The sequence below is a fragment of the Diadema antillarum genome, unplaced genomic scaffold, assembly GCF_040938485.1.
Source record: "Diadema antillarum isolate AM-2024a unplaced genomic scaffold, OU_Dant_1.0 seq00001203_RagTag, whole genome shotgun sequence".
Lineage (NCBI taxonomy): Eukaryota > Metazoa > Echinodermata > Echinoidea > Diadematoida > Diadematidae > Diadema > Diadema antillarum.
The window spans coordinates 358,842-379,398 of record NW_027271996.1 but is presented as its reverse complement, the minus strand read 5'-3'; the positions used below and the strand labels follow the sequence as shown (position 1 = coordinate 379,398).

At 38.1% G+C, this 20,557-nt stretch overlaps 1 protein-coding gene across 1 annotated transcript in view; it reads left to right on the top strand.

Annotated features, from left to right (window-relative positions):
• LOC139744691 (adhesion G protein-coupled receptor E3-like) overlaps nucleotides 1-15,158 on the top strand; it is a 70,846-nt gene extending 55,688 nt beyond the window's left edge. Inside the window, exons 4-16 of the mRNA XM_071655114.1 lie at nucleotides 170-286; nucleotides 805-992; nucleotides 1,494-1,543; nucleotides 2,364-2,463; nucleotides 3,248-3,360; nucleotides 6,097-6,196; nucleotides 7,547-7,697; nucleotides 8,980-9,046; nucleotides 10,165-10,231; nucleotides 11,089-11,174; nucleotides 11,363-11,489; nucleotides 13,160-13,201; nucleotides 15,015-15,158. Coding sequence (XP_071511215.1) covers nucleotides 170-286; nucleotides 805-992; nucleotides 1,494-1,543; nucleotides 2,364-2,463; nucleotides 3,248-3,360; nucleotides 6,097-6,196; nucleotides 7,547-7,697; nucleotides 8,980-9,046; nucleotides 10,165-10,231; nucleotides 11,089-11,174; nucleotides 11,363-11,489; nucleotides 13,160-13,201; nucleotides 15,015-15,158 — 1,352 coding nt within the window. The remainder of the gene's footprint in view (nucleotides 1-169; nucleotides 287-804; nucleotides 993-1,493; nucleotides 1,544-2,363; nucleotides 2,464-3,247; nucleotides 3,361-6,096; nucleotides 6,197-7,546; nucleotides 7,698-8,979; nucleotides 9,047-10,164; nucleotides 10,232-11,088; nucleotides 11,175-11,362; nucleotides 11,490-13,159; nucleotides 13,202-15,014) is intronic.
• Nucleotides 15,159-20,557: the final 5,399 nt, after the last annotated feature.

Below are 20,557 nucleotides of genomic sequence, written 5' to 3'. Positions count from 1 at the left end.
CGTTATAACGAACTCGGTTATGACGAAATTCCGGTTACAACGAAGAAAAAAATGAAGGCTCCAACATTATCAGCTCTATGTTCTTTAATCATTCTGATAGAGCATTTCACTCCCGCCGTCGATGGTCATTTACGTAACTGACGTCGAATTTCTTGTGATTGATTGCTAGGTACTACTGTGACCTCCATCGAACCGGGGAATGCCGTACAGGCCACCGTTGTATCCGTCGATGGAGAGGCAAGCGTATTCGTCGAAGTCGAGTCGTCAATGCTAGTGCAAAACGGAGGTGACTTCTGTCAACACCATCACCACTCAAATAGAAGAAGAAAATAATTCGATATCAAAGCAAAAAATAATAGTTGATATTCGTTTATTGTATGAATAATAGCAACAGTAACAATGATCAAAATTTCATTTCGTTTCATTTCAATTCGTAAATTTAATTTCATTTTAGTTTATTTCAAACAAAAGTTTAAAGAACACTATTAAATTTGCATAATTATGCAAATGAAACCAATGCATCTCATTTTTTCTCATTTTTTTTCAATAAAAAATAGTTTAATGGAATACATAGGCAAACTGGAACTGAATTGTATTAAGGAAAAGTTGTCGGAAATGGAGGAAACTGCATGCTGAAATGCCGAGCACAATGATATCGACATCGTTGATAATAGTGACAATAATCATCATCATGATAACATTGATAAATGCAAACTAATAAAAACAGCAAATACGATAACTACCGTTGGTAAAGTTCTGAAGCTTTATTGATATATATTCCACTTACGTCGCTCATTTCCACAGTGACTATTTTAGCCACCGTTTTCAAGCCAATGGAAGAAGACAAAGACGTACAGCTCATTGAAGGCGACTCTGTCATAGTCGAGTTGTCCTCAATGGTGATCGACATCGTGTTCGTCGACGAACTTGGTCTGAGGATACAGCTGGGAGAGGACGAGACGATAAGCCTCACCTTCAAATCAGAAAGGCCGGTTAGTAACAGCTTTCATTAAAAAAGAATTAACCCAAAAAAACACATGTTGATTAAGTGAATGGCGCAATAGTAGTAGAATACATCAGTGAAAGTTTGAGGAAAATCGGACAATCCGTTCAAAAGTTATGCATTTTCGAAGTTTTAGTGATGAGACCGCTGGGTCAGAAGACTACTACGGATCGTGACATCACACATGGACTACCATATAAAGAAAATAAATTATAAAGAAAATTAAGTATTCTTAATTTTTCCAGCATAATAAGAGATTACCAGACTTACCTGCTTCAGAAAGCAGGGGAATTGATATTACCGTTGACATAATGTCAGTAACAAGTCCAGGGAATGTGTACTTTTCATATGAAATGAAATCTTGTGGAATTTGCTTAGAAACGGGCTTGTTATCTATCTGGAGAATAAAAAAGGAATAGGAGATGTCTTGAATAATTACGTACAGTGTAGATGCACAATTAAAACATCTTCATATTCTGTTTCTTCATAGACTGGATACGCAGAGAGAACGTGCTCGTTTTACCACGAAGCTGAAGAAAAGTATGTATATTCACTTTCAGCAGGCTCATATTGATAAAGACACACGCACTGCAAGGCCATTCAGGTCATGTTATGAGATACATAACAATCATATTTTGATATAATATAATGTATGATATGATATATTATCATGTAATATAATACAGTACAAAAGGATACGATATAATATATCATATAAATTCTAACGCCACATAGTCATAAGGCGTAGAGTGCATCATAATGAAGTATAATCTCTCTTCACTATATTATTATGTTCCCCTGTTCCTCCCTTCCATCTCTCCCACGCCCAAACATTCTCTAGCTATCTCCTCTCTTTACCCTGTGTAGATTATTTATAAATGGGTGTGGGTCGTCCCCTTTGAAATTTAACGGATTTTATTTACGACTCATAAATCGGTTGGTTTTTTTTTTCGGCGTGTTGATGAATAGAAATACCTAATGAGTGAATAAACAGTTACATGAATTAAGAAAGGATTACACCTTGGGGTTTTCATCATGAGAAGGAGAAATTTATATAATATACACTAACACCTACATGATCGCAAAAAGTATATGCCATGTAAGCATCGTGATCATTACTGGTATTATTTTCATTATTATTATTATTAATATTATTATTATTATTGTTAACTTGTTATAATCATTATAATTCTAATCAGCATCACTACGATTGACTGCATTATTATCATTGTTACTTTTACTACCACCATCATCATCATTGTTTCTATTATCAATTTCATTCTTGTAATGTGTCAAATAGCGTAGATTTAGATGAAGAAGAATAGTACCATTATTTTTTCCTGGAACTGCTCCCCTGCAGGTGGTCTACGTATGGATGCTGGATTTCCAAGGAGAACGATACCGATGTTGTCTGTACCTGCAACCACACCACCAGCTTCGCGGTTCTTCTTCAATTTAAAGTAAAAGAAGCGAACAAGATTATAAAACGCGCATAACATATATATATATATATATATATATATATATATATATATATATATATATATGTGTGTGTGTGTGTGTGTGTGTGCGTATATACATGTATGTTTGTATGTATATAAGTGTATAAGGTATTATCATTTGAGGAAGTAACAGAAGCGTTGCATCTTCTAAGCAAAGCATGTCTGTCACTTGCATTGGCGTTCCACAATGCGATCCACACTTTTTATACAAATCTCGATGGAAGAGTGTTTTTTTTTGCTGAACATTTGCTCCTGCGATAATTCCCATGAAATACATGCACGCTATTAAAGCCAAACATAAATTCTACCCACACACAAAACCCTAACCCTAATCCTAATCCTCATATCAAACTAAATCTAAACCTTATCACAGCCCTTACATACCCTGATCCCTTGGAGAAAACAAGACCGAAGCAATAGCCGTAGGAGCAAATGCGTGTTCAAGATTCAGTAAAGAAACCTGAATCTCAAATTGTGTTGCTTCCTCTTCAGTGCCAAAGTGAGACAAAATCGGGCTTTGAAACTTTTCCCACATGAACGACGACAGCAGACATGCTAGGACATTATCTTTTAACTCATTCTTGATCACTTGAGGCTCCCACATGCCCCTTGATTTGCCACGACCTTTCATACCCCTCCCCCCCCCCCCCCATTTCCTGTTTACGGGGTTTACGATTATTTGCAAAGACATACCGGTATATTTTTGTAATGGATTATATGTCTTTTCACTTTTCAAACTCAGGACTGCTCTGTGACGGGCACGAATCTCTACCTTCAGACACTATTCACAAGGTTCTTCAACGCCCTCTCCGTCGGCGCGATGGTTCTCACTGTCGTGGTCTTCGTCTTTCTCAAGTAAGAACTTAAACATAGCTCGCATGATTATATCATTCATATAATAGTGATGATGATGATAATGAGGATGATGATGATAATGAGGATGATGATGATGATGATGCGGCTGCTGATGATGATGATGACTATGATGATGATGATGATGATGCTGATGATGATGATGACTATGATGTTGATGATGATGATGATGTTAATGATGATGATGATGATAATGATGACTATGATGATGATGATGATGATAATAATAATGACTATGATGATGATGATGATGATGATAATGATGACTACGATGTTGATGATGATAATGATGACTATGATGATGATGATGATGACTACGATATTGATGATGATGATGATAATAATAATGGCATTGTGGTAGCAACGTTCTTTCACAGGGTCATGTTATCATTTCAATCATTACCAAATATTAATTGGTACACACTAGAAATTTGAAGGATATAGTGGGTCAAACCATTAAATTTATCCACGGATGAACGCGCAGTGCGGGGCTGGAATCCTAACATGTCCGGTTGAAGAATCCATACACAATCCACTTAAAATCGGGTTCTAACAGTGAAAATGTACATAGATTAGTACCTGAGGAACAGTCTAACACACCCGAGGTGATGGGTGCATGTCACGAGCTCATACAGCACACGAGTCATGCAACCCAGGAGTAATACAGCCCACGAGTCATGCAGTCCACAGGTCATGCAGCCCACGAATCATATAACCCAGGAGTTATACAGCCCACGAGCTAGACACTGAGTGAACAAGGCCCATAAGCTCGACATCATATAGTAAAATTAGGCCAACGGGCTGTACGGCCCACCAGCTCGACACTAGGCAAATGAGGTCCATGAGCTCCACACAAGGCACACACATCCCGAGAGTCCGACACGAGGCAAAAAGAGAAGGACATTAGATCATCACGTTGCTCAATGTACGCAGCGTGGGTGTGTGGGCCTTTTTTGCATAGTGTAAGATTCGTGGGCTTTGTTTAATAGCCTAGTGTTCGGTTCATGTGCCTTTTTTGCCTAGAATCGAACTCGTGGGCTGTATGACTCAGGGACCTCTCATAGAGCTCGTGGGCTGTGTGGCCCGTGGGTGTCGAGTTCGTGGGATGACTCCGAGGCAATAACCGAGGGCCCTTGGACTGTTTCGAAGGTACCTCGCGCTGGTAGTTATACTAGTGCCCGAACAAAAAGAGGTGTATAATTTGCTTCATAAATGATGAAGCAGAACCTTGTAGTTTGATAAATCACCCTCATTGCAAGTGAACAAAACAATGAAATCTTGCCCGGTCAGCCTCTCTACGTGAAAGTGCTAATGACGAGTCATTATACTTAACTAATTGTGACCGTGCACCTCAAAACGAACATAAAGTCGCACACACTGATTTTGCATGAGGACTGAAAATAAGTGAAATGGGTCAACCTAGCCGAACTTGACTTTTCTATATTTTCTGAAAAAGCGGGTCTTCCTTTACATTATGCTAAAATTTAGTATCATAAAACAGGCAGGAAAGTGTGTTTTTTTTAGCAGTTTATCTCGAACATTTTTGGTAGAATAGTGTGATTATGTGTGCCTTTAGAATCCCTTTTTCATTTCTGAAAAAATCTTGTCCACACTCTTCACTTTCAACTCTAATAACTTTTGAAAGGATAGTGCTACTGCTTTGAACGTTGGCATTAATTATGGACAGAATGTGTTGATGAGGCATGCTTAATTTCCGTTTAATCTGATAGTCCCTTCATTGTTGCTACTCTTGTGGTTTACTTCCTGTTTTTTGTCCCATTTGTTTCATCGCACAGCCAGCACAGTTTGGTAAAGATTAAGCGCTTCAATGGACACTGTACTTCAGAGCCTCTTTTCTAAGCTCACACTTTACCTGAGTCTGTGCTTTCTTTCCAATATTTAGATAGGTTAGGAGAGTCCATTTGATTTGAGTTATACATTATTTTAAAGCTTAAAGTCTGCTCTTTCAGAATATGGTCTTAACTAAAAATTCATATCTGGCGACTTTTTGTTTGTTTTGAGGTGCAGGGTCACAATTACAGATCACAAGCAAAATTACGTGTTAGGCGAAATAAATGTCTGCTCATGTGTACGCTCTCAGCAAATCATTTGATTAGGATCTGTCCAATCATTTTGTAAAATATGATAACAATAATAACAATAATAAAAAGCACTTGTAATGCGCCATGTATCTAGCGAATTATTCTGAGGCGCAAAATGCGCTGAATGTGTGAAAAACAAATAGTTTGAGATTTATCCGCATGCTTTAATTTTTCTCCTATGAATCCAACAATATTTATTCATTTTGGGTTTTTTTATTGTCACACTCATTAGGCATCCTTTATAGTTACTCTCCCTTTTCCAATTACTGTTGTACCCTCGATGTATACAGTATTGTACAATGTGCAACAGAAATGCAGTTGAGTTTATTTCTCTGTCTGTGACATTGTTTTGTTTTTGTGTGAATCATACTTCTAATTGTCATTTTTTGTTCATACAGGGCGCCATTGTATAACAATTAAACCAAATGTGTCTAAGCACCCTGGAAAGAAATGACATGAATAAACTATAACTATAAAATGATCATAAATGATATTTAGTGAAATTCAGAGCTAAGTGCCCATGTACTGACAACAAAATTTAGAAGTCAAATCCTCTCCAGACTTGATTGGTCATCGACTTGAATTTTGAATTGAATTGAATCACATTGAATTTCAGACTGTACAGCTCTGACCAGGTCAAAGTTCACATCTCCCTAGCCATATCCCTGGCTTTCACCCAGATTGTCATGCTGTTCATGGATCAAACGCACAATCCTGTAAGTAACCTAGTGGTCATCCGATGAGGAGCTGTTGTCTACAGTTCACCCACGCAATTCATATGATAATGCCATTTTTATGTTTTACTCAAGTTGAAAAGCGAAAAGAAATAGATGCCCAATAAATACTTTAAAACGATCCCTATATGGTTAAAGGAGACCTCCGGTTGATTTTCAGATTTTTACATTTGAACAACTATGAATTAGTTATACTGAGGACAGAGTTTCAGAATTTATGATAATTGGGATGAAGAATAAGAATATTTTCAAAATTTAGAACAAATTGCCATGAACAAGGACGATGACATGGCAAAGTCACCATAAGAATGCATGAGTTGGAGCTCAAGGAAGCAGAACAAAAGAAGAAGGCATGCATATACAGATTATATTATACACAGGTGAACTCGCAAGCAAATAGTATTGTAATGGAATTACACTGCTACATTTCTGAAATATGTGAGCCTCATATGTCATCACTCTTGTTCAGTGTAATTTGCTTAACATTTTTCAAAGTATTGTTTCTCTGGTCAAGAACCACAATATATTCCACAAATCTGTACATAGAGTTATCGATTTATGTACTACATGATGTGAAATTATGAAAATCGTCTGGAATGCCCCTTTAAAGAAACAGTTCCTAGCTTGTGAGGACTGATCAATCCCAAAAGTGTGTCTAAGATCAGTGGAACTGAACTGAAGAGTCGAAATTAGAGCTTCGTGAAACAGCCCCTTGGTTTAGAGAGTGATGGCCAATAATATATAATAGGCAATGCGTTAAAAGTTCGTCGTCCATCCAGTGTAACAAAAAAGTACATTCATATCAAATTACGTTGAAAATAGAGGGAGAATGAAAAAGGAAACAAATCTACAAAAGGCAATAATAAAAGATAAGTTACACATGAAGAGTCCGAACCTATCCCCTGCCTCAGATGGGATTAATTCTACCTCTAACGGTTGAGCCATGGTTAGGATTTTAAAAGACAAATCAATAAGGGAATGTAACATACCTAAGTCTATACTCATGTGGTACTCATCCATGTTTGTTGTAAGTGACGTTAGTTGCCGATTTGATGTAAGGTTATTTGAACGGGGCTTCCTTGAAAAGCAGGTCTGTTTGATATCAGCAGAACTGAACGAAACCTCCCTGCTAAGAGATGTTGTAATTAAAATGAATGAATGAATGAATGAATGAATAAATAAATAAATAAATAAATAAATAAATAAATAAATAAAATCAATGAATCAATGAATAAATAAACAAATAAATAAAATGAATAAATAAATAAATAAATAAATAAATGAAATAAACTGTTAAAAATAAAAAGGCCATTTTCGTGAATTCTATCCCAGGTGCTGTGTACAGCTATAGCCGGGATCATGCACTACCTTCTGAGTGCCTATGCCGTGAACATGCTTCTGGAGGGGATTCTGCTCCACCGCAAAGCCTCACGCTCTCACAAGGGACCAGTTAAAGGATGGGTCATCGTCCTCACTGCTTGGGGTGAAGCTTGTCGCCATCTTGTTCTCTAGCTCTCTATCTCCCCCCCCCCCTCTCTCTCTCTCTATCTTTCCCTTCTCTGTTCATCTACCAATACATCAGCCTTCTTTCTAGAAAGTTATGATAATGTTATTGTTTATTTCCTCATCTCTCCCTCCCTACATACCCCTCTCTATCAATCTATCATTTTCTCTTTCATGTCGACTTATACCGTAAATGTAATTTACATTTACTTTTCTACATTGTTTTATGGTTTTTGCAGTGAAACAAAGGCAAAGGCTTGGTCAAGGTTTGCTCATAAGAATCAAAATACTAGACATCGTATAGTACTGTATTAGATGCACATTATGGCCGAAATCTATATAAGAATACGATCATGATGGGTTCATAGGAAACTATACTGTGTAACTGTTTTTTAATGTAGCAAAAAAAGCCATAATGATTCAAAATACACAACGATGTCCTTCTCTGATATGAATATATTATACTGTTTAATGATATTGCTGAAAAGAAAAGAGGAATTCTAAAGTGATGCCATAATGAGAATGAATAGATCAAATCAAATCAAATCAAATCAAATCAAATCAAATCAAATCAAATCAAATCAAATCAAGTCAAGCCGAGTCAAGTCAAGTCAAATCAAATCAAATCAAATCAAATCAAATCAAGTCAAGTCAAGTCAAATCAAATCAAATCAAATCAAATCAAATCAAATCAAATCAAATCAAATCAAATCCAAAATTGAGTACCCAGGATAGCATGCTTTCCAAAGAGGCTCTGCAATGAATGTTGATTTACACAATAGAATTAACATATTATGTTTGTATTCATCTGGGGTGGATTTTTCTTCGACTTAGCCAATTTTTCGACTTGTGAGAGGTACCTGGCAGGATTCAATCTAAATATCTTCTGTCTCATGATTTAAAGATGTAAATGTGGTTATTAATCACAGTCAACCTCACTTGAGTTGAATCCAAAAAGGTACCGGAGAAAATCCTTCGACTTAACGTGAATTTCGGCTTTACACAGTAGAATTAATAACAGTTTGCATTCATGAGGGGTATTTCTTTGACTTATCTAAGTTTTAGACTTCTGCAAGGTCGATTTAGACGATGTTGTCTGTACTCGTAAAAACTGATTATATGATTTGATGAATTCTGATGATGATGATGTTGTTGATGATGATGATGATGATGATGAATGTATCTTAATTAGGTCGTCGCTTTTGATTAAGGTATCCTTTGATTCCTCTGAAACTCTAGCATTTTCTCCCTTTGCGTCGCAGGTATCCCGGCCGTTCTGGTTGCAGTGTTGATGGGGAGCATCCCCAAAGGATACGGTTCCGCCTGCGCGTGAGTATGCTCTCGGATTCTCTGCACTTTGCATAAACTTTCGTACGCTTTCACTGAGTTGGTGAAAAAGAAAACTCCGTTAGGATTTTGCGTTTGTTTGATTTTTTTAATGCAGATTGTTCGTTTTACATTATTCCTCAAGTGATCATGGTTTTTCTGTCAACTGATCATTTTCCTTCAAACAATTATCTCCCTCCCAGGCTAGGCCACCTAAATCACCCTAAAATAATTGCAATTTTCATTAAATTTCATTAATGGTCTCGTATTAAAATCAGTCTTCGAATTTAATGCAGAGGTGTGTTTCCTCATTTGTAATTAAGCTTAATGGCTCCTTTTCTTATGAAATCAGCAAACGAGAATCAAACAAACTCTTAAATAATCCTTGAAAAATACATTTTGAATTTATCGTGACATGCATGAGGCAAGTAACTTTCTTATTTTGTGTCCAGATCTGATGACATTTTCATCGTTCTGTTCGTCCGCACATAGGTCCCTACTTTATTTGTTAACGTCAAATATGACCAGGGTGTAGAATTGCGCTTTAAAGGGGAAGGCTAGTAACTGATCAGTGGGAATCAGTGGAAATGCTGGGGGATGATTGTTCCAATCCTTATGGGATTCATTCAAGAGTTCATTGTATATCTATTGTTGTGTGAAAATGATTTGCTTCAGAACGGCCTCATATTCAAGTAATGTGCAGATTAATGCTCCGTCACTGGCCAGGGACGCTAACCTGGAAGCATTAAACTGCACATTACTTGAATATGAGACCATTCTGAAGCAAATCATTTTCACACAACAATAGATATACAATGAACTCTTGAGTGAGAATATGAGACCATTCTGAAGCAAATCATTTTCACACAACAATAGATATACAATGAACTCTTGAGTGAATCCCATAAGGATTGGAACAATCATCCCCCAGCATTTTCACTGATTCCCACTGATCAGTTACTAGCCTTCCCCTTTAAGGGCATCTTCATGAATGCGTCTTTCATTTCTCTTCTTACTATGAAGGAACAAATCTATTGAAGGGCTAATAATCATAACGACATATCGAGTGGTGCTTTACTCTGTTGGAATCTTTATTGTTTCGTCACCCTCCTGCCCTGTAGCTGTTGGCTGACCGTTGAATCCGGTACCATGTACGTCTGGCTGATCGAAGTGTGTGTCGTCGTGCTGGTAAGTTACTAAAAAATACTATAGTCTGATAGTACACTAGCGATCAAATGGCACAGTATACAGCTGTTCTTACCTTCCAAATGCTGCAGATGGTTTAAAATCTAGTAGACTGGGAGGTACATGTCATGAGTCCGATACCCACGAGTCATACAGCCCACGAGTCATACAGCCCATGAGCTGGAAACTCGAAAATAAAGCCCACGAGTCCGACACTAGGCAAAAAAAAAAAAAAAATGAGACCGACACTGCGTAGATTAAGCCCCATGATGCAATATCCGTCCACTGGGACTTCCCCCTTTTGTGCCCAGTGTTGAGAACCCCCCTCCCCCCCCCCAGAATTTCTACAACGAGTAAGAAATGACATCATCGGGATTATTATTTTCCGTAATCTAAATTGTTAAATGTTTGTGTGTGTGTGTGTGTTTTTGTTTGGTTACTGCAGTATTTTTTTTTTGGGGGGGGGGGGAGGGGGCACGATGTTTAGAGAACTTGTAATATAAACATCATCACATGAAACGGTTTCGTCTCAAACGTCTATTAAAGGTTACTACATGGCGCCTTCGTTCATTTTGGTCAACTTCTCCTCCAAGGTCCTAATCAATTATGACAGAAAACGCTGAAAAAGACCCGCTAACCCTAACCCTATACCCCCTCAAAAACTCGGATTTTTATTCATGACCTGCGACATGCGAAATGAAAGTAATATAAACCTAACTAAAAAATTTGACAATTGAATATTCCAATAAAAGCGCATTTCGTTCCCATCAAATTTTTTCAAGACATCTTCTCTGATATTTGCCACAAACTCTTGATATGATATCAGGTACATCACCAGACTCTTGTTTCTATGGCAACAGGTCAACTGTGGACTCCTCTTTATCATCATGCGAACATTCGTGTCCCTGAAGGCGAACGCAAAGAAGACGGACACGGAAAGACTGAAGTAAGTGCACTCACTGCTACGCCGCATTTTAAACTGATTGGTATGCGGCTTTCTTGGAAGGCCGAAAATATTGTGAAACAGTAATTACTGATACCAACTAAAGATCCTTAATAATGATAATAATGGTTGCCTTGAGCACCTCGTCAAGCTCATCCCTTGTCCTCTATTGCTGTTGCTTCATTATCCAGGGCAACTGTCCGGGCTCTTCTGATCATGGTTCCCATGCTTGGGATGACGTGGATATTTGCCATCCTGCAGGCTGTATCCCAAAACATATTCTTGCAGTATGTCTTCATAATCATCAACGCTCTGCAGGTACGGTACATCCACCCTTTAACGCGTTCCGTGCAGAAACGTGGTGACCTGCCGACTAAGCCTACGAGCATTTCAGAATTCATTATGGAACGGGTTAACTGTCCTCCCCACGATAGAAGTGTGCTGATACTTTAGCCAACTAACCATCATACTCCCACGCCCTTAAAGAGATGGTAGAGTTTTGGTCAGGGGGACCAAAACTAAACTCAGAATTCGGGGGGGGGGGAGGGGGAAACAAAACAAAGATGGGATATTCAGATAGTAACTTTTTGCGAGATTATTAGAAACCATGTATGAAATATGATTCGAACATTGAGAATTAGGGGTTTCTGGGACAAACACTGTGTAAGGGCTTTCAATAGCTCAGTCGGTAGAGCACCAGTCTAGCAACCCCGAGTTCTCGGGTTCGAATGCCGATGGAATCCCATTTTCTTTGCTCATTTTCCACTCGCTAATATGATAGAGCATACAATTTTAAAAGGAATTGAAAGTTAATTTGATGAAAATCGTTTTAGAAATGACTGAGATAGAAAAAAAGCAAAGTAAAACAAAATGGTCCTATTGGTGTGTCTCACCTTTTATTAGGACTTCTTTGTTATTGAATATCTCAGCCGATTCAAAACCAATATTATCAAATAAACTCTGAATTCCTCTGAGAATTGTATGCTCTTTCACATTTCATGCCAGGTTTCTAGTTATCTTACACACAAAAAAGGTGGAAACCTGAAGCTCCATCTCAACTACCACCCCTTATAGGGAGTGGAAGTATAGTGGTTAGTTGGCAACAGTATCCCTTTTCATATGTGCTCAATTTGTCCCTTTTAGTAACACAGCCTGTGTATTATGCAACACTTACTTTCACCAATCGTAATTGTGTGGTTGCCGATGACAAAAATAGACTTGATTCTGAAACAGAATTTCCCAATCGTCAATATTTTCTATAAAAAGAGAATAAGTCAGTTTAAGAATTAGAAAAAAAAACCTTATCTGATTTCATCGGTGCTAGATGAATGAATTTAAACACATCTGTTTGACAAAAGTTGTTTTGCGGTGAGAGTAACTGAACCCACACGTCTGATTCTCCAAATGTCTACATAGTCTGTGGTCACGTGAATAGTATTAATCTTAGTAATCATCCCATCGCAGATCTCTGTAAACGTCTAGGGCCATCATCGCATTTATACATTGATTTCAATGCTTACTACAAACACATGGTAATATTTCTAGTCCATATAATGTAGGTCCCAATGCGTTTGTAATGGACCAATAAATTGAAGTACTGCTTATGAATTCATATGGTGGCGCATAAAAGGGGGAGGGTGTATTATACAGAACAACGCTTCTCAACCTTTTTAAACCTGAGATCAACTTTGGATCCTATATGCTGTTCGGGCTTTTTTTTTCTCTGTCCATGCAGTTAGATAAAATACAAACATCTGTTATTTATATTTTGTCGAGGCCCACGTAGCTGAGAGAACTCCCCGATCCATCAGTTGAGAAGCGGAGAGAGCATGACGGAAAACAACCTGAATATTCCGTCTCCAATACAATTGGAATCCACTCCACATATCTATAGACTCTGCTATGCACAGATAACTTCAATTCCTATCTCCTAGCTGAGAGTCACGAAATTAATATATATATATGAAAAATGTCCTCTCTTGTTGCAGGGACCGCTTTTCTTCATTTTCCAGTGCGTCATGCATCATGAGGTAAATTGGAAATTAATTTTTTTTATGACTTTTCACTGTGATATCCATTATCTGAATATATGTGACAAATTATTTCCAAACTGTTAGAGGAGGCAGTTCGAAGTGTGTGGTTTTCTTTTTGTTTCAAAATGAAATATCAGATACTCTGAGCATGAATGTTCACTTGTCTTGTTCAAAATGATTGAATCGTGTTATCGCCTCATCATACCGTAAAACACGCTGGTCCAGACTATCATCTTGTTGACGTAAATCATTATAATGCTTGCACGCATTATGCATCAGTCAACTCTAAACCCAGTGGCGGATCCAGGGGGGCGCACAGGGCGCGCGTCCCCTCTTTATTTTTGGTTTAAACAAAAGAAATAAAAAGAAAAAAAATGGGGGGGGGGCGTGCGCCCCCTTTAATTTTGCAAAGGCGTCTCTCCTTTCAGGAGTTCCTGGATCCGCCCTTGATACCCAAAGCTGAAGTACAAGCAGTATCAAAAATGATTTGCTAAAATGTCAGCTTCCTCATTACGCCACATCAATCAGTATAATTGCCAATGGAAATTGACATTTTAATAACCATTATTTTCTTGCGTGAGAGTGTGTTTTATATCATTTTACAATGAAATGCGTATCGAAAGGCCAACGGCCTCTCTGGGAGAACGTCGACCTCCTAGCGAGAAAAAAAAAATGGAGAGAAAAGTGAATGTCTCAATAAATGGTGACACGTTATTTGCTCCTGCGACAATTGCTCCGGTGTCACTCTTTCCAAGGAGCTAGGGTTAGGGTTGGGAGGGTTCTAGGTTTAGTTTGATGTGAGGATTAGGATTAGGGTTAAGGTTACGTTTGTGGGTAGAATGTACACTTGGCTTAGCGTGCAGATATTTCATGGGAGCGATTGTCGCAGGAGCAAACGTCATGAAACCCACTGGATGGATGAGATCTGTCAATGAGAAGTTGTCAAATTAACAGGTCAGCCTGCTTGACTGCACGTTTGCATGTGTTTAGGGTTTCCCCTAACCTTTTATGGTCAATAACTTTCAACATGGCCACAGGTCACTCCCACAAAGGCTAACCCATTATCTATTTTTCTCTCTTCATATTCCACTGGTATGTCGCTGCGAGAGGTGTTGAATATGAACATAATTATACAGATAAAATGGACTGCATGTGGGTTGGCCTTTGTGGGAATGATCGGAGAGGTGGCCAAGTTGAAGGTTATGGACGACAACATGTTAGAAGAAACCCTTAACATAAACCTGCATTTGTACAGGCTGGCCTATTTAATTGGTAACTTTCATTGACAGATCTCATCCACTCAGTGAGACATTGTTCCTTCATGTTACACGCAAACTTGGAAAAAAAAAACTGTCATTTGTCATTGTTGCCTTTATAGTTCATGTGCTCAGTCATGCATGACATGTGTCGACATAATTAGGTACCAATGGAAAGAGGAAGAGTTTTTATTTCCTCACCACCAACATTGTGCTCTTCATAGCAGACAATCATAAAATAGTAGCCTACCAAAGTTGAATTACCTTTATTTTTTGATACGCAATGTATATATATTTTCTCTCTTGCAAATTCGTATGCAACATATTGCTGTAAACGTTTTTCTGGGGAGGGGGGGGGGGGGACCCGAACAGGCTGAACATTATGAACATTATTTTTGAAGGACAAAAGCACTTTGCTCTGCAGATATATACATCGAATATATATGAGCGTGCGAAAAGTGTCCCTCCCCTTCAAAAAAACAACAACAACAAAAACGACAACAAACAAACAAGCATAAAAGCACTTGCCGATTCGTTGTTCACCACTGCGACAGGTCCAGAAGGTCATCGGCCGCAAGCGTGGCAAGGTCAGCGACTCGAAGTGGGCGATGAGCACGTCCTCGTCCGGTGCCGACACGATGACCACGGACAAGGGTACCTCTCACTTCGAAGAGAGCAAGATCGGCAAAGGAAAGTGAATTCGACCTCGCTGTCATCGAGGAAGAAGAAGAGCAGAAAAGGCAAATCAAGGAATACAATATGTCATACGCGAGGAGCAACCAAAGTGGAAAAGTAAAAGGTGTATCGATTCCTTGCAATTCATTTGATTATCTCAGATTGGTCCTTTCTATGCTAACACACACAACTTTTTCTTTTCGTTTGATGTTCCTATACAGTGATTCATAAAACCGTATCTTACTGCCACTATTATATGAATACGCCATGCAATGATAAATGGTTTGGTCGCAGTTAATACGACGCATGACTGATGGCTAATAAAGGAAGGTTTATAAATTGTTGTAAATGTCTCAAATAATGAAAATCAAAATTGCTTTATGTATTCAATTATATATTGTCGTACTTTGTATTTCCTCCACTAGTTTGCAATGTACATCTCTGTGAAAATATAGAAATGCTGTTAAACGTGGTGATAGTGTAGACTATCAAAATATAACATTTTCTTCTCATGTGCTCTGTTAATATGGTTGGGGTGGACGTTAGAAACTTTGTTCTGGCCACTAATGCTCTCGTGCCTTTGAAAGTGATTTTCAGAGTCAGAAAACCTGGTAACCGGTTTCGGTATTTGTAATTTAGACGATTTCTGACTTTGTTTTTCAGCTGGGAATTGTTTTGGTCAGTAATTTTTACTCTTCTTTAAGAGGGACAGTCATACTATACGGTCATGGTAAAAATTCTTTGGAAAAAACAAACAACCATCCACATCTGATTATCTAAACATAATGCAGTTCTTACATATAGTCTTCTTAATTTCAAGAAAATGTCACACGTATAGGGTCTTTTTTAGAGCTAATGGGGAACTGATTTGATAGAGATTTCATAATCATTCTGCACAGAGATTTTAATTGTCATTACCCGTGATATATGACTTGAATTTATGTTGAATTTATTGCTTATGGCATTTTATTATGATCATACACAACCATGTATATACGATGTTGAGACTAATGCCTTTAATGATTTTTTTTTTCAATGCTTTTGAAATATCTACCATCGTGACTTTCAAATCTGTTCTGAAATATTATTCATATTGCCTATCGCTCTTCTTAATATTTGTCTTTCATAATACTATATATTGAGGAAAACGTGTTTCTATGCATTACAATTATATGGCAGACGTGTTGCTATTTATGATCTTTATAATTATCTGAGCCTTTATTGCCATGACGTCTTTCTGTACTCTTTTCCGTCCATATGCCAAACTTAGGGGAACAACTATAAATTTTGACTGAAAAAAAAAGCCTTCAGATAATAATTGCTTGCGTAAAAGCTACCATCTCTCTATGCATTTTACCTTTTCATTCACAAATAGCGGAACAAAAATGTATAAAATAGCTATAGATAATTGCCGTAAGAACAAATTCACCTCAACCGATCTAAATCAGCGAGAGTTTTGTCTCGGGGTACAGTTAAGTCTTCATCATTCGCTCTTGTTCGAGGTATCATCAAGTACAAATACTAACAGCGAATATGCGTAATCTAAACTACAATCTTTATTATGTTACTTTGCAATTCACATGTAATTCTATCAGTTGCTTGTGAACGTTAATGCTTTGATTAAATCAACGACCAAAAAAAAAAGAAAAAAATATTGCATAGACAGGGACTGGGATGTCAAAAAAAGGAAATAGTGTGGAATTGTGTTTCATGATTAGCATACCCTGTCTGCGTTTATAGATTAAACGCTGCACCTCTCTAGAAATACATGATATAGGAATAAGATTTTTGTGACTGAAAATTTGACGGTTTTCTTTTATGTCTCAAGGTTCGTGAATACTTATCGTAGCTTTTGAAATATCAAAGCATGTAGTGTACCCGTGTCAAATTTAGATTCGCTCCAAAGAGTATTTTGCTAAATGTAGATTCTGAGTATCATAACAGATCAAATCTATCACCGTTTGTGTGTGTGTGTGTGTGTGTGCGCGCGCATGTGTGTGTGACATAGTGTGTGGTGTGTGGCATGGACAGAAGAAAGTGTAGTTTTTGTTGTTGTAAAGAATCATATCAACAGCCATGTTTTCTTTTTCTTCTACTTGGAAAGTACAGTTCACCATTTGGTGTACATAATAGTTCTTCGCGTATTCGAGAAAATTGTACCACTCAGTTAATGTTTGAAATAATCATAAACCCTTTTTAGATGTACCTCGCACCCTGCATCATACAACGGTTTTCATGCTAACACATTTCAGTGGTTTTCATTCTTACACGGTTCACCAGATGCAACTCAATGTTAGACCTGCCACGCAAATGAAAGTTGATGATTATCTGTAGATCTTAAGACGTGTCGTCTGAACTCAAACTTTGTCCATATAGATTAATGATATCTTTTTATCTCTCAAGATATCGTAGATAGCGCACTCTATTTTGAAAATGTCATGCTTGACTGTAAATTATGTAGGTCCAGGAAATGCTCTCAAATAAAGTATACTAGTATGCAGTTGTGGCAGAGTAAGTCTGAATCTCAAGCTGCCTTTAATGTCTGGTGAGTAATAGTACGTTGTTAAGTTTATTCGACAGTATCGTTGCTAGTTTAAGAACCCGGTTTAAGAATGACGCACTGCCTCAAAAATGTACTTTGTTCGTACAAAACATCGCCTTTACGATCTTCACGTGATTAGTAAGTACCTGGACTGACACGACCTGGTGATGGCGCCACGTGGAAACCTTGGCTCCTTTGTGAGTGTCTATCCAATTTGTTATCAAATGGTGAACGATATCTTATTTTACTTTTTGTGTGTATGTGCAGCTCTTGGCAAAAGAAAGGAGATAAAGCTTGCGCATCGATTAATTCTTTGTGACGTCATGGCGTGTCTGTCGTCACAGGTGGGACAAAATTCTAACTGCTTTAAGACCCTACGATCTACCTCCACCCCTTTTACAATCATACTGTTCTAAATAGTTAGGGACGGAATTTAAACTGTTGTATAGGTTTATGTCTTTCAGCTGTGAACCTGTGTGCCTTTCAAATGACTCATGTGTTCACATGTGAGTTTTTTTTTTCTTTCAAGTGTGTAGAACATGGCATGTTAAAATTCGTTTGCCTTTTTGAATCGTCACTGCACGTGTGCTGTAGAGAATATAGACCACAGTATAGCGAAGGGAAATGGCAGCATACGGCTCGCCGTGGCTTCCTCAATGTTCTGTCTCTTCGGCATATTTCGGAGTAAGTAGGCCTAAGTATTTTCAAAGTTCCTGAGGAACGATTTATATAGTGCTTATGTTTCTCTGCATATCTGTGTTTGTGGGCTGTTTGTTTGTTTGTTTTCTAATTGACGCCCAAGTTTGCACATGTAGACCCTGTAAATTTACTCAGTAGGCCTATGTGTTTATTAATGGATGTTATTTTTGCACGCTCGAGTTCTGTGAGAATGCAACGATTCCTGAAATTGACAACAGACTTAAAATTAAAGAGGCGCACTGTATTACACACTGTATTGACAACATAGTATACATTGACCCTCACTTTGGGGCAACATAAGTATAGTGTTCCTTTTACTGGAACAGAAATAGCGTAATAGGATACAACATGTGAAAAGTCTTGAGTTAAAACGAGTTCAGGTCAATTATGTAAGAGATGAAAACCCTTCTTGTAATTCTATCTTAAATCATTTTTGTCATTGCGCAGTTACAATGCCGTGCACACTGAAAAATCACCTTTGAATAAATATTCACTACATGATGTATAGGCTAGTATTCAGAATCTTTCATGCGTCAATCAACGAGAACAATGTGCTTTTCATCTATTTGAATGTAAAATTCACTGACTAAAAGTTGATGTTACAGGACAACGAAGGTTTAAAAGGGCAATCTTTGATAATAATAGATGATATTCCTTCTCCAACTGTACCCAGACTGCAGCGTCCAATATTTGAAATCATTAATGAAAGTTGTCATCCCTTACAAGTTGTCATTCTCTGACAATTATCATAGTAACAGTCAGTGACGAAAGCTTCTCAGCCAATCAAAACAAAGGAATTTTGTACGAGAAGGACAAAGGCTGAAAACTTTCACGAAACGGTGCCCTGAACACCAAAATTCATCGCACGGATTCGCTTTCACCTTCAAGAGTAGTAGACACTATTTTTGCATCAATGGATTTGATAGCAAGCACGTATACTTCAAGAAGTACACAAAATAGCTTTTGTAATATTAGATATTTTCTACAGAAGGGGATTTAAACCAAAGTGAAATAACAATTTTAGTTGTAAAATGGATTTGAGGAGTACCCTCCTTGAAGGTTGTGACCTTTTTGACGTATCTAACGATGCAGTAAATAACTAGCTTCTTGAGTGTACGTGCGGCTTTTTGGCACTTTGACGTTCTCAATATTGTAGCATTTTGCACATTCAATAAATGATTCTTTGCACTGTACACTGGTTTATCCCGCCTCCCAGTGTGTTCTGTTTCTCTTTCAGCCTCACATTTGCATTTGTTTTCCACATTTTACGACACAGGAGTTCCCTGCATGACACCTTTTTGAGCAAACACAGGGAACACATAGCATACCGAGTTAAGAACATACAGGGAAATTGTTTCGGGAACTCACATTAAAGTGTGCCTCTCTTCGATGAGAAAGAGGTCATCCCACGAGCTTGACACCCACGAGTTATACGGACCACGAGCTAGACATGCATTAAAAAAGATCCACGAGTCATACAGACCACGAGCTACACACCAAGTAAAACAGATCCAATAGCAAGACACTAATTAAAACAGGCCCATGAGCTAGATACTAGGCAAATAAGGCACAAGAACTCGACACTACGAACCTTAAACCCCGTGGTGTAACATGAAGCTCACGGCATTTTCTTTTTGGTCTAGTGTCAAGCTCGTAGGCCTTATTTGCCTGGTGTCTACCCTCGTGGACCGTACAGCTCGTGGGCCTATCTTAGTTGATGTGGAACCTCATTGGCCTTGTTCACTCATAGTGTCTAGATCGTTGGCTGTATGGCACGTGAGTAATGACTCGTGGGCTGTTTGACTCGTGGGTGTCGAACTCGTGACGTGCACCCGGAAGGCCAGCTAGTGCAGCTGAATATGGACTATCCAAATGAAACCAATTAACAAATTCCATAAACAAAACAGGCACAAACATTACCATGAAAAAAATGCAGGAATCATTCAGAAATAGAAACACTTCAATTAGGCCTACATAATTATATTCTTTAACGTCACTTTAAGCAAACCATAACTCTCCTCCCACACGCTGTCATTTTCACTCTCATAAAACAATGATGTTACGCATCATACTTGCGTATTTGATTTGCATGATGGGGAGAGGAGGGGGAGACGAGGAGGGGGGGGGGAGAAATCCTGATGAGATGAAAAAAAATAGAGACGGCATGAATGTGTTGTGTGT